This window comes from Ambystoma mexicanum, chromosome 8 (genome assembly GCF_040938575.1).
Source record: "Ambystoma mexicanum isolate Mex_15411 chromosome 8, UKY_AmexF1_1, whole genome shotgun sequence".
Taxonomy (NCBI): Eukaryota; Metazoa; Chordata; class Amphibia; order Caudata; family Ambystomatidae; genus Ambystoma; species Ambystoma mexicanum.
This window is the reverse complement of record NC_090929.1, coordinates 33732607-33746757: the sequence shown is the minus strand read 5'-3', so window position 1 is coordinate 33746757 and position 14151 is coordinate 33732607. Positions and strand designations below refer to the sequence as shown.

General features: G+C 48.1%; 1 protein-coding gene across 4 annotated transcripts in view; it reads right to left on the bottom strand.

Annotated features, from left to right (window-relative positions):
• Positions 1 to 14151, bottom strand: part of MIGA2 (mitoguardin 2) — a 288693-nt gene that overhangs the window by 153079 nt on the left and 121463 nt on the right. For 3 of the 4 annotated variants that reach the window (XM_069609212.1, XM_069609214.1, XM_069609213.1), the window contains exons 8-10: positions 13444 to 13544; positions 13247 to 13362; positions 3884 to 3956 (exon numbers count right to left, since the gene is read on the bottom strand). In XM_069609212.1, coding sequence (XP_069465313.1) covers positions 3884 to 3956; positions 13247 to 13362; positions 13444 to 13544 — 290 coding nt within the window. The remainder of the gene's footprint in view (positions 1 to 3883; positions 3957 to 13246; positions 13363 to 13443; positions 13545 to 14151) is intronic. The other variant, XM_069609215.1, reaches the window with a different exon arrangement.

Below are 14151 nucleotides of genomic sequence, written 5' to 3'. Positions count from 1 at the left end.
CAGGTCCTGCGTGTCCTCCATATCCAAATCGGAAGGAAGGCGTCTCAATCTGTTAAGATGAGAATCACGGGAATGCTGCGTACCTGTATTTCTGGATGGTCTCGACGGGGCAGCCAGGCTGACGGGAAGACTTGGTGACACAAGCAACCAGCCCTTCCTCCACCCTGAATGGGAACTGGGTGGAAGATGGACCGATTCCCAATGCCACAACCAGATTGCAGAGATGGCAGTTCTGCACAGCGTTGACAGAAGAAGTGGTTGGAGGGAATCCTTGAAGAGAAGTTAGGAGTCCCAAGGTGTGGAAGGCCACACCCACAGCTGGCAATGGGTGCTGAGAAGCTGAGTCCAAAGGTGTGGGAGGCCACACCCGTAGCAGGCAATGGGTGTTGAGAAGCAGAGTCCAAAGGTGTGGGAGGCCACACCCGTAGCAGGCGATGGGTGCTGAGAAGCAGAGTCCAAAGGTGTGGGAGGCCACACCCGTAGCTGGCAATGGGTGTTGAGAAGTAGAGTCCAAAGGTGTGGGAGGCCACACCCGTAGCAGGCGATGGGTGCTGAGAAGCAGAGTCCAAAGGTGTGGGAGGCCACACCCGTAGCTGGCAATGGGTGTTGAGAAGCAGAGTCCAAAGGTGTGGGAGGCCACACCCGTAGCAGGCGATGGGTGCTGAGAAGCAGAGTCCAGAGGTGTGGGAGGCCACACCCGTAGCTGGCAATGGGTGTTGAGAAGCTGAGTCCAAAGGTGTGGGAGGCCACACCCGTAGCAGGCAGTGAAAGCTGGGAGGTAAAAAATCCAAAATGGCACAGGAGAACCAGGAAAATAGCCAGGCCAAGGGAAGAGAGGAAGGAGGACAGGGAACCAGGGCTAACAAGAGAGGAAACCAGGAGGAGAAGAAGCTGGACCAGAGACTGAAGCCAGGAAGAACCCCGGCCACAGGAGGGAAAAAACCGGCAGTAGGAGAAGGTAAGGACTGGAGGATCAGGGAAACAAGGTAAGCGTTAACTGACAGAGCGGGAGAAGGCGAGGACACGATCCGGAACAGAACGCGTTGAGACGCGATCTGCTCCCGACCGCGTCTCTCCCTTTATGGGCCGCCGGCGCCTGCGAGGCCTGGAGCGCAAGCCTGATGGTTGCCAGGCGCCGGCGGCCCCAGAATGAGGCTTGAGCAGCAAGCTGCTCCACGCCTCGGCGGCCACCCCACGGCGCATGCGCGGGACCGTAATCGCGGTCCCCGATGCAAGCGCCGCGGAGCTGCCGCCCCTGTCCCTGGAGCTCTCCCCCCGGCGCCTCCCGAAACGCGGAAGCGCGGGTAGAGGCGCCAGGGAGGGGGAGCGCGAACAGTGAACCCCGGTCTCCTGGTAAGCGTGACACAAGTATTGGAAAACCTAACATACTTGACAAGATTCAAACATCAGAGAATGCAAGGTATACTGCTTATGGTCCTACTCCATATGTTATGAAACTTAATTTACTCACAAGACTAAACCATTAAAGAATGTTAAGTATGTTTAATCTGCCTCTATGGTGTGTACCGAGAAGAAAATGATGACCAGGAGTCCAAGGATCACTATGGAGGAACACAATGAGCACTCTGGCTTCTTAACGACTGAGAAGAAGATGATGGATTGGATTGTTTCTCTAGCAATTGCAACCCACAGCAAACAATGTCCCAGTTCATGCAAGTCCTTCCCGGCTGCTGGGCAATGCCGGTTTGACCCAGTTATCGCTCTGTGGCGCGTGCACACACACAGGTAAGTGTAATGTTCCTTAGCAAGCAAGTCTCACTGGGCTTTCTACACCCCGGCTTGCGCTTGTGTTGTGTCAGTGCAAGTTCTGGCTGGGTGGGTTGAGACATCTGAATCGCTCTGCTGTCATGCTGGTTTTTCGAACAACTGCAGTAGTTCGCATTGCGGCCTGCTATGTTCCGACTGCTGCATGGTTCTATCTGCCGCTCACCCGACTTTCTCCCTCTCTGGTTGTTCGCTGTCTTTGTTGTAATGGACGATGGTATTGTAGGTTCTGTGAGGCACAGAGAAAGACACGCCAGGATGGTGCTGTGTGGGGCATAGAGTAACATAGTGTTACCCTTTGCAAACAACTAGGCACACAGGGAAGGGACAGCGACTGAAGCCCTCCCAAATCCCACACCCCGCTTTTGGTGTAAAACTGGCTCCAACATACATCCTGGTATGTCTCCCACCTGACGGGGACAGATCTCTGGCTCCGTCACACCAGAGACTTTTAATCAAGAGAATACATAATTTGCCACAATTGTGCAACCAGATCTAATCTTGGACTGCAGCAAACATGACAGCAGATGCTGTCAGCCCCATCCATCCTGTGGCAGAATCAGTCCAAATACTGCACTGCTGTTGGCAGCACTGGGCTCACTGCACAGCAAAACCTTGAACTAGCCATTGATTTAGCGATTTAAATCCAGGACATCCTAAGCCTTTTCAGTCTTTCTGTATTGAGTTCACACTGTAGTGGTCTGGATTTGCATTAACAGTTTCCAGCATGTGGCATTGTGCTTTTCTGATCATTCATCATTTTAGAAAATGTGTTCACGCTGCTTTAGTTGCCAAAAGCGGTAGTTCTCTAATCCCGATCTCTTAGCTAAAGACTGCAGCTGATACCGAACATGGCTTACTCCAGTCAGGAGTACGAGGTTTACTCCAGTCAGGAGTAAAATTAACTATGAGCATAAAGGCTATGGTTCAAATTCTTTTTGAGCGGCCTGCCCAGCCCGAGAGTTTGGCTTTAGTACAAGAGCAATACACAGACTGACATCTTGACTCAATGTTGCGTTACCCACAAGGTTGAAGTGATCATGGTGCACAGTTCTACAAAGCTCCATGTTATCAGCCCTAAAAGAAAATGCCAGTAATTCTATATTCCCTCCGTGTATGCCACATGGCACAGCATGCGCAGTAAACCCTTGGGGCTAGAGGAGCCAGCCAAATAGCTCCAATAGTAAGGAGCATTGCGTAAGGTGGCTCCAGTCATATTTGATGAAGATTTGCAGTTTAGTCCAAATTCAATACATTAGGAGAAAGACCAAAACGTAGCATCATATTCCAACAGCCACATGTGATATGTGCCTGAAATTGGACACTATGCCAGAGCTGTAATAAAGTAGAATACAGGGGTGCTGGTGTCTGCAGGTACAGGCACGTCAGTGTGTGCTTTCTGGAGTGTCCAGTGATATGAAGGGGATATGTGGCCTATGCAGCTACAGATCTGGACACTGACATGCAATCCTCAAGCAAATCCGAAATGTAATGTATGTTCAAGGATGCCTGCTAAAAGACCTGGGCCTGCTGGCTCCCAGGAAAGGGCGCGTCCAGAGATTGATCACTGGACTGTTGATCAGAGAAAATGAATTGCAAAGCCACACAAAATTAAGTTCTGCTGCACCAAGTCACCCAGGAGCTGTTGTGAGCACATTTAAACCCACACTTCAGGCCCGAGATACAAAGAGTTCTAGATCGCAAGACCCCCCCAACATTGAGCCTTTGCTACATAAAAACCTTTTTCAATTAAAACATGTGAATCCTATTTCTATATATATTTTTTTTTAAAGAAACCTAGCAGAGCGTGGACATGCTCAGAGAACATTTGTACAAGGACACTGGTGGCAGAGCACATCTACATGCGTGACACAGTGAAAATAGCATGCATGCAATCCTTCAACTGTCCGAAAACCGGTCTATACATACAACATACATTTCACATCGGACCTCCTTGCTCCTTGACACCTGTGCTGATCCCCCATCCAAGAGAAAGTCAAGAAACAAACAGTGAGGGCACTTGGTGTTCCGGATTGGTGGAAGAAGGCTCGGGACCTTGCTCAAAGACATAATACTGCAAATGTAGGGTGACTCATACCTCAAAGGCCTGACGAACGCAGTGCAGCTTTGCCAGGAAATCTTGATCACTGCAGCATCCCAAGAGCTCTGTCCTGAAACAATAAAACAGGAAGTACATTTTAGAAGAGGAAGGGATGTGCATAACCAATATTTCCTTTGGTCCGACACAGCATCACTTTGCTACCACCGGACCGTGTTCAGGACTCGCACTATGACTAGGCTGAGGCCAATCTCTGACCTCAGTTCACAGTCAAACTGTACAGAAGGGAACAACGCGCACTACAAAACAGTATTAGGCCTAACAATCCAAACCTCAAAAGGATGAGCCCCACCAAGTCCATGCCAGTTGCAGCAAACAACCTTCACCCTACATACAAGAGGGACTTTGGATCTCCTCACATTGATTGGGGTGGAGCCTAGTCATATGCATGGGGAGCACTACCCTTTATCCAATGGAGGGGAGAGACGCAGACATTCTACGGACCAATGAAACAAAAGTGTTCACCAATAAGACCATAGCAATCGCCCTTACAGGACTGAGTAATCCCAGCTATTTTACGATGACTCAGGAATATATAAATAATGTAGAATATTAGGGCACTCTCAGGGGCCTGTTAGTTACCCTAAGAAACTGCATGAATGAAAGAATGGGTTACTGGGCACGCTAAGCCAGATCAATTACCTAAAGTGCACCTTGCCGCTGGACCTGCTGACCATGAGCAACGACCTAGCGCCAACAGTACCACTGTGAGGGGTAATATGGGAGCCCTATATCAAGGGTTACTCTCCCAAACCTGGGCAAAAGGGCAATCTGTGGGAGCTGTGGAGAAGGCGATGAAGTGGGACCCTGCCAAAGGATATCTAGACGAGAGGATGGAGAAGCAGCATCCCAGGATGGAAGATTGTCGAGGTGATGCTGGATCTGGTGCCCAGGAGGAAGGACTGCAAGAGAAGCTCTCCAGTACTCAAGAAGAAACCAGCGATTGATTTGAAGGCAGAACTCCCCCAAGATATCACCCATGCTGCTCAGGTGCAAACAGGCCCAAGGTTTGCAAGTGCTGCGGTTTAATCCAATGTCGTGGTTTCTTCAAGTCACTGTTGAGATACCAGGCACAAGGACTGTAGGACCCTCGCAATGGAGTCAGGACCAGTGATGAAGAGAACATCAGAGGACACCCATAAGATAACCCCAGACGTATGGACACAGACACAGAAGAAGCAAGATTACAATGCTGAACCTGCAGAACAGGTCTGCGAGGACCCGTCAGAACTTTGCACTGCAGAACAGGAATAAGGAGCTTCACTCTGAAGGAGGACATTTTCAGAAGTCATGTCCTGAAACAGAACAGCACTTCCCAACAGCAGCAGCAATGCCATTGAGTCTCCAGCAGGGGGGCAGGAGCTCCCACATCTGTGCTAGTGATGCACAGGGGCGAGGTGCTTCTGTGGAGCACATAAAGGAAGCAGTGGAGGAAACTGACGGCACCCGCCTGAAACAAGGCGAGAAATTATCAGACTTGTTTCCTTTGGTCAGAGAGGCAGAGCTGCTGGCGTCTGCATGTGAGCTTCCTCAACTTCATCTTCTCTCGCCTACTACAGGAGCAGCTCCAATGGTCCACTAAAGAATGGCTCAGTGTTCTCCCGGTAACAAACACACACAGACACGAAGAGACACGCATACACACACACACAGACAGTGACCCACGCACAGAGACACACAGACACACGCACACAGACACACACACACACAGACACTGGGTGGACCCAGCCCTCCAATCACAACCCATTCAAAGTTTTGGTAGCTACCCAATCACTGGTGACCAGCCTTATTCCTGTGTTTGCAGGCAACTGCGGGGGCCGACACAGATGTAGACTGAGGTGTCTGGCAGACCCTCACAAAGTAAGAATGTAAACTTTAATGTATGCCACCAGTGGCATGTATTGTCTCAGGGAAAGTCTATTTGCAGTATTGTCAAATAGATGCAGGAAAAGCGTCCTTCTTAATTAATAATTTACGGCACACTCAAAACAGGAGGCTAGTCTGAGTGCGGGGCCAGGATTCGCACCTGGGTTGCTCAACGTCATCTTGCTCCCAAGACAAACGCATTGCCCTCGAGTTATCTTCCCAGCTTTCTTCCACTATTCCAAGCAGATATACAGTCTGGAGTGTCTCTTCCCTGCAATTATTTTGATATGACTGGGCAGAACCATGCTGCCTCAATACCCAAGAGCAGTATGGCTGTTTTTGAGAAATGTAAACATTTTGTCCATGCAGAGTGACTGAGGGTTGAAGGGTACGAGGGGAGGGGGCGGAACGTTGAGGTGGATCAGGGTGCCAAAGAAGGCCAAATTAACCACATGATTGCTGGTGGCCATGAAGGCCATCCGTGCTCCCCAATAGAAGCAGAAGCTTTGAGTCTATAGTGAGCCAAGGCTTGGAACTCTATACTAGAATATTTAACAACTGTCTGGGTCCCCTTCTTGAACTAGGCAAGGGGCAATGATAATAGAAAAAGTAATCCACAAAACATGATGAACGACCCACTGCAGGAATGCGTCATAACTACTTAGAGCTAGTGAAGGGGGGTGTCCAACTGGGGCGCAGCCCGCGCACGTTTAAATCTAAGTGTGGCTGTGCTTCACCTTCAGCTCATGTTCTGCACCAGCTTAGTGCAATCAATCAAAGTGTGTCTGTTGGATGCCGTGTCTGTTGGATGCCTACTCCTGTTATGATCTTCGACAAGTAAACTAAAGGGTTCAAGAAGGAGCGCTTCTGCTTGGAACGGATCAAGAAAGGGGTGGAACGTGAAACTGATCTTCAACTCAGTAAATGGAAAAGATGGGCAGCAAAAGAACAGAGTGAAAAAATAAACTCTTCCTAATAGTGTGGCCTGCATTCCTGAATACCAAGAAGAGGCACACCTAGGACGCCTGGCAGCCCTGGACAGCCCCCTTTCTTTGCACATCTATGTAAGCACAATTGTGTGCTTTTATCTGTTTGTACAAAAATGGGTGTTCGATGAATTGAACATTTGTCTGGAAACGTGGGTGTATTGTTTGTGTTGCAAGATGGTCTTGCTAGATGAAAGGCCATGACGCAAGGGGCTGTGTAAATGATGACTACAATCAACAGGTCCTGGGTAGGAGGGTCCACTTGGGTGATGTGGTAGGCATGAGGCATGGTAGGCAAGAAGGGACATCCGTGAGGCTCAGTGGCACCACAGAGCTGGCCGCTCACTCTTGCCTGCTGCGCTGTGTGGTAGCTTCCATTGTGTTGCCCGGACTCCAGCTTTATGAAGAGTGTATAATGAATGCAAGTCCAGGGCATTTGCTTTTTCTGCTTTGTGACATTTTATTGCGTAATCTTGGTGGTCCTACAAAATCTGTTCTGTGGGAACAACAGACCGCACAGAAGACCGGCTTGGATCCCCTGTAACGGATGGGAATCGGGATCTGGGCATCCGTATTAGAAGGATGCCAACACGCCTCGCTGAACTAAATACTTGGTTTCCAATTTGGTGGGGGATCAACATCCAACCACTGAAATGACAGGAGGGTATGCGGGGTGGCGATTCCTAAGTGTTTGGGTGCCAACAACTGGCAGGTATTCCCTCTTTCCCAGGCTCTGCCCTTTTGAGTGTGCAAATATCACACTTCAGGTAGTTCCCATCTGCTGGTCCCCAGGACGCTTATCCTGTCCTGTGGTGCCCCTATGAGGAGTCCGCCACACATTCTCCCACTCACCCAGAAGAGCATAGTATAAGCCCACAAAGGCCTCCTGGTGTCAAATATGGAGTAGACTGCATGAGCAGACCCAGTTCTCTTCATCTCCTTGTCCAGCTCATGGGCACCTTTAAAAGGAAGAGTTTAAATGACAGCAGCTAGATGACCGCAGCGCCATGGTCATCGGATCATCCTGCGGTCTCAAAGTGCCTGCTTCCCCTGGAAGCGGACCTCTGCTGAAGGATAGATGGCTCAGTCCAGAGGCCCGGATTATCTCGCAACATAGAGACTCTTCCAGAACTGGCTTTGAAAGCCCCTCCGCAGCCTGTGCCTTCAGGTCTATCCTAAAAGAGAGCCAATGCGTAGGACACTCCTGAGGTCAAATACCCACGGATCCACTAACAGCCATCTCACAGAGGCCAATGTAGTATTTGTGTAATGTACTGGATTTAAAAAGCACGAACTAAGGCCCAAGGGCATCTAGGCGCTAGTAGAAACAATGGTAAGCTACAAAAAAAGCTGTCGGCTTACCTAAAAGAGATGGAACTGCAAATACCCTGTGCTCGCCTGTAAAGAAAAATAGAAAAAAGGCAAGGCATTCCAAACAGTGGGGGCTTGGACTGAGAACGACCAATCCCCTCACCCCCCCTTCCGAGCGTTCTGAATTTTCAACAAGAGTTAGGACTCTTAACCCAGGCACCTAGTGGGCAAGTATCGCTCAAGTATGGCTTCGAGATAGGAATCCCCCGTACTATCAATCGCTCTATGAGTAATACATCAAATCTTAAACTCGATTCAAGTTTCAACGGAAAGCCAGTGAAGCGGTCTTAAAGGAGCAGAGGGAGTAAGTCTTGACGCCGCAAGGTCAGTCGTGTTGCAGAATTTTGAAGAACCTGCAGGCAATGGATCAGAAAGGCTGGCTGGCCTAAATGGATCCCATTGCAATAATCGATTGATCCCATAATTGACCATGTGACCACCTTAATCTGACAATCCGCAGGGAGAAAGGGAAGTACGTTTTGGAGCACTTTGAGCTTAGCAAAACCAACATTACAGATCTGTGCGTCTCTAGACCATGATATAAGAAGCTTTGCACCCAGGCTTTTAACTGATGTACTAGGGGCCGGGCAGGGGCCGAGAGAGTCCAGCCGGTTCCAAGTGTCTGAGGGCCTAGTTCCAAAACCTCGGTCTTCAAGCCATTCAGTTTGAGCCAGTTGCGAGAAATCCAGCTCCCGATAACCGAAAGGCAATCTATGAGTTTATGTGGCGGCTCTTTTAAAGGTGTGTCCAGAACAAACACCAATTGGGTGTCATTTACCTATGTGTAGAAAAGGATCCCATGTCTAGAAATCAGGTCTCCCAGACGATGCAAGTAGAGGTTAAATAGGACAGGCGAAAGTGCAGAACCCTGAGGCACCCCACAGTAGAGTGCAGAAGGTGCGGAATGGCAGGAGCGAAAAGAGATGGCCTAAGATCGCTCTGCAAGAAAGGATGCAAATCAAGCCAGCAGCCTGCTGGAAATCCCTGCCAGTTCTAGATGGTGCAGCAGAGTGTTGTGGGCTACTGTATCGAACGATGCAGAGAGGTCGAGGAGAATCAGCACCCAATCCCCTCCCCACAAGTGGTCTTGGGGCATGGCTAAGTCATCCAGTAGTGAAATCAAAACAGACTGTGCCCATCAAAGGTCGAACATCCGATTGAAATGAATGCAAACAGTTGCCTCCAAAAACCAGGAAACAGTAGGCGTTATGAAAGCTTCTATAGGTTTCATAAGCAGAGGAGAGTTCTTTTGCAACTGTAAATAATTCACATGCAGAACAAGCTGCAGATGTGTTGCGTTGGGCACAGAACAGGGATTTTGCTGCTGAGGTCACTGTATACTAGTCAATCACTTCCAGTTTTTACACATCTCTAGCTTCCGGTCCTAATTACAGCGCCACCTGCGGTCAAGGCGGCAACTTTGTTTACAAGCTCAGAGACGGGGGTGAACCATGGGGCAGAGGGTTTGCGGTGCCCAAAATGTCTCTCAATAAGAGCTGCATTCCTGAATCCCAAGAAGAGATCTGCTATATCTGTAAGAGCATGCATTAAGGCGCTACACAGCCTCAAACCATCAACTGGTGCAAGATGGTTTGTACTGGCAACTAAACAGTTTGCCAGCAAGAAGGGTTCTACTCTATTCCAGAAGTGCCGGGTCTATAAACAATTATAAGGTTTACGAGGAGGACAGGCAGAGCAACAACATAGGGTAGGAGAGCATGATCAGAACATGTCAACGGAAGGGGGCTGTAAGTACCGTCAGTGCTTACTCAGAGAAAATCAGGTCAAGCGTGTTGCCACCAGAATGTGTGAGGAGATCTTCCGGAGTGACAAGGAGCAGTCTTCTCGACTTGCTACCAGATTTTTGGCATTCATTTCTATCCGGTTAGAATAAGTGATGGCCAAATCCGCATTAAATTGCGGCACATTTCTTACAAAGTTGGCTAAGCCTTGAGCCGGGGGCCGGTATACAATTAAGATATGAACTGAGGTAATGGATGTCAGCTGAACTCTAGTCAACACAAGCTCACAGGGCAAGGCATGACTTACAGGAACAATAGTGCAGTTAAGTGTTGCCCGGTAGATTAGGGCAAGGCCTCCGGGCAAGGGTCTTTGAAGGCGCAACAGTTTGTAAGCATCCAGCAACATCCGTATAATATCAGGATCAGAACACGGAGAACCAGGTCTCTGCAAGACAAAGCAAGTCTGCGGTATTCCAATTTAAGATAGAACAGGTGTCAGCCCGATGAGCCCCGGCTGATCTCGCGTCAATTAAGTATCCGGCCAGAGAATTGGGCGGGGTGCATCAGTGACCTGACATATTATTTAGCATATCTTTAGCAGGCCTCCGATTCCGTACAGCTCTCGGTACAATATGCTTAGAAGAACTTGAAGAGGGTCCTTTTGATGTTTCTACAGGAAAATAGTTATTAGCCAGGGCTAAAGAAATATATTAATCTCGCAGATACGTCGTCCTGATATTTTCGCTATGCCACACACTGCGAGTATTGGAAATCCTTCTTCTGGCACAGAGTAGAGGCCCATGGCACATCCCCTATGCGCGTCCACTGGACGCATCCACTCCTGTCTGCACATATGTGCTAGGCGTTAATAGGGGGCGTGGCATAAGACAGCAAGGGAGGGATGACTTCCTCTGATCTGTCCGCTCGTGGTTTTATAAAATAAGAACGCTAGCAGCTATTTGTTTTTTTTTTTAAACGGACTAAAATGCAACACTTCCTAGTTTCAATAAATAATACTAAAAGCTTTAATCAGCGTACAAAAATAAATTTGAGCAATTCAATTTAAGTTCAAAACAATGATTCTAGAATAATGTGAAGTTCCCATGGCAGCCTCACCAGTGTTTACCGTTTGGAGTTCACTGCCTTGTGTGCCAGTCTGCCCCCCCACCATCTGACAGCCTTCCTGAAGTCAAGTGAAGTCAAGTGGAACTCCCTTGCCTTATAGTTGGATAGAGGACAGTTTATGCTGTGCATACAGTCAATTCAAGACAAACATCTGCAATGTCTGCCACTGGCTTAGGATTTCTACCTGCTTCTGGTCTTTGTAACACTTAAGTGGGCCCTCAAAAGCCTCAGGAACCCCAGATCTTGACAAGCATCTGGGCTCATGCTCTTTAGAGCTTAGGCTAAAACCAACCACATGTCCCAAGCAGCTTACACTTCTCCAAGTACAGTTCACCTTCTGGGTCATTCCGTTGAAGCCTCTGGTTATTGGACCCTGACATGACATGGAAAGTATCTTCCATCATCGGGAAAACCACTACTCAGCCTGGCCCTCCGCTTCTTTTTCAGACTGCATCCATTACTTCACGACAGTGGACTGGCCGCACACTCAGGGGTGCTCTCCAGCGAGTAACACAGTGAGTGGATCGTCCCCATTGGTTTCTAGGTACTTATACGATATATTTACAGGGTTTTGCGGATAACAAAATGATGCAAAGAAAGGAAAATGGTTTTCTAAAAAATCTCTTAGGCCTTCCATTTTCTGCACTGAACTTTGCTGTGCATAGGGAGCTAGGTTTGAGTTTCCGTGAGGATTCATTGGCCCAGGCACCCCCTGCCCCTTTTGTGGCTTCATGTAGGGTCTAGCCCAATGGCTATGCTAACCCAGACTTTCTTAAAAGACATGCTGGGAAAAAAGGATATGAATACAATTGGGTGGCTGACTAATATAAGGAAGATGTTGGGTAATATTGATGTCAACCTGTTTGATAATCCAACTCAAATAAATGTGTGTATGCCGGATTGTTAAAAAGAAAATAAAGGAATGGGTTTCTGATGCCAGAGAAACTCAAGGGATGACGAACCCCACAAATAGACGCCAGATGATTATATCAAGTAAGGACTATCTTATCTGGTCCAACTATACATTTCAAAGGGCACCCATCACAAGAGCCCAGTTTGAGTGCCTATTGCTGGATGAGCTCTTAAGCAAGAGGTTGGGCCGAAGCCTAGAGGCTAAATGTCGAATGTGCCAGGCCACCCTCAAGGAGATGGCACACTTCCTCCTCTTTTGTCCTGAGTATGACCATCTTAAGAGGAAGTACTTGGTTCCGTTACTCAAGGGCAGAGGCTTTAGGCAGTACCGACAAGCCCTGTACTTTTTGCTGGATGCCGTATCCCTGCCATAGCCTGGTCTCTGTCACCATCAGGAATGTTTGGAGACTTTGAGAAAAGAAAAAGGTTGATGGAAAACTATGATCTAGTTGAGCTATGGTCTTAAAGCTTCTTTTGACATCATGTTAGATTAGTGGTCAGCATTAACAATTAATTACATAGATGTGTGAAAAATGAATTGGGGCTATTTTAAAGTGTTTATACAAAAACAAAAAGGAAAGTGTCTTAGGGGGTGGCATTACAGCAAATATTTTGTCTGCGTTTCTACGTAAAAGATATTGAATAATGATGGATATGGAAATTTGAATGTGTATAAAATGTTATGAACTGCTAAATATTAATGACATGCTGCAGCTGTGTAGATTGTTCTCATTATTATGGTATAGTTCAGTTTTTTATTGTATTGTGTGCATATCATGGTTCTTCCTTTTATGGATTTTATTTTTCTGAAATAAAGCTTTATCACCCAGTCATATATATGCCCTGTGTGGGATGCAACCTAAGCACTGGGTGATGGTGCGGAGGGAACAGCTGCACGTTCCCAGTCTGAGAAGTGGTTTACCATTCAGTGCAATGCTGTGCTCCATGACCTCCCGGAGCCCCACTGGGCGCATCCCAGTATATTGAACATGCCACTGTTCTCCAATCATGACTGCGGCTTGAAGGCACAATGTAAAACTCCACGCGTTGGAGACTTTGGGTGCAGGCTGTTATTAACAGCTACTTCCATCTCTAGCGGAGGCAAAGGAAATGACACACATAATCCACTGAAATCCCACACCTCCTAGGTACACATGCACCTAGCATTCCAACAGTATATATGTTAGTGTATTCATGTATAACTGTTTAGGTTAATAGCCAAGCGTGTACATGCATCATTGTAGCAGTCTCTGTGGGTCCAGGTTTCTGGGGTCGTGCAAACATAGTAAAAAAAGCATATTAACATACAATATGCAGACAGATACATTGCTGGCTCACACCTCAGCGTCCGGCACAAGACTCCGCCATCTTTCACCAGCTGATTGGCTTCCTGATAGGCAGCAGCAGGCTTGGAAGGTTGAAAGGGGATGTCCTGTAACTGCAGCGAGTCGAAGAGCTGTGGAGGCACACAAGAGACAGCAGGTCAGGGCAGTCAGTAAATGCTGGACAGGCTGCCGCTTCATTGCATTGTACCCACCTCTGTGGCTGAGAAGAAGGAGTCTTCGGAGGTGGTGCTCTCCTCATCGTCCATTCGTCTGCCTCTTTCTGCATCCGTCAGGGGGAACATCAAGGCTCCTTCTGGGAGAAATTGACTATTTACAAACTAGCATTCCAACTTCCCTTCCTCCACCTCCCTCATAATCAAAAGGCAAATACCTCAACAATTGCATGATACCACACTACCGCCTACTGCCTCTCCACCCTCCCAAGCCGGCCAGATAAACTTTAAAAGGATCTTGGTGAGCCCACTGTTGGTCTTTAGAATTACTACACTTCACCTTTCTCCTTCAGAGTGCACATATTCAAGGCACAGCTAGATGGTTTCATGCAAGCTGCTCTGTGCCACACCAAGATTGCCTTTGATGTGAGCTTAGCGTGCCACCTCGGCAGTTGACAGTTTGCTAGGCAGGTGTGCAGGTATTGACATGAAAAGGAGCAGAGGGATTAAAGCCAATGTTGGGTACTCTGAGCACACTACTCATTGCTATTGGCATGAAAAGGAGCAGAGGGATTAAAGCCAATGTTGGGGTACTCTGAGCACACTACTCAGTGGTATTGGCATGAAAAGGAGCAGAGGGATTAAAGCCAATGTTGGGGTACTGTGAGCACACTACTCATCTACATAGTTGTTAGGCAGAAACCTGTGCAGTTCCCTCTGGGACCACTGCAAAAGATTTAAGACTAC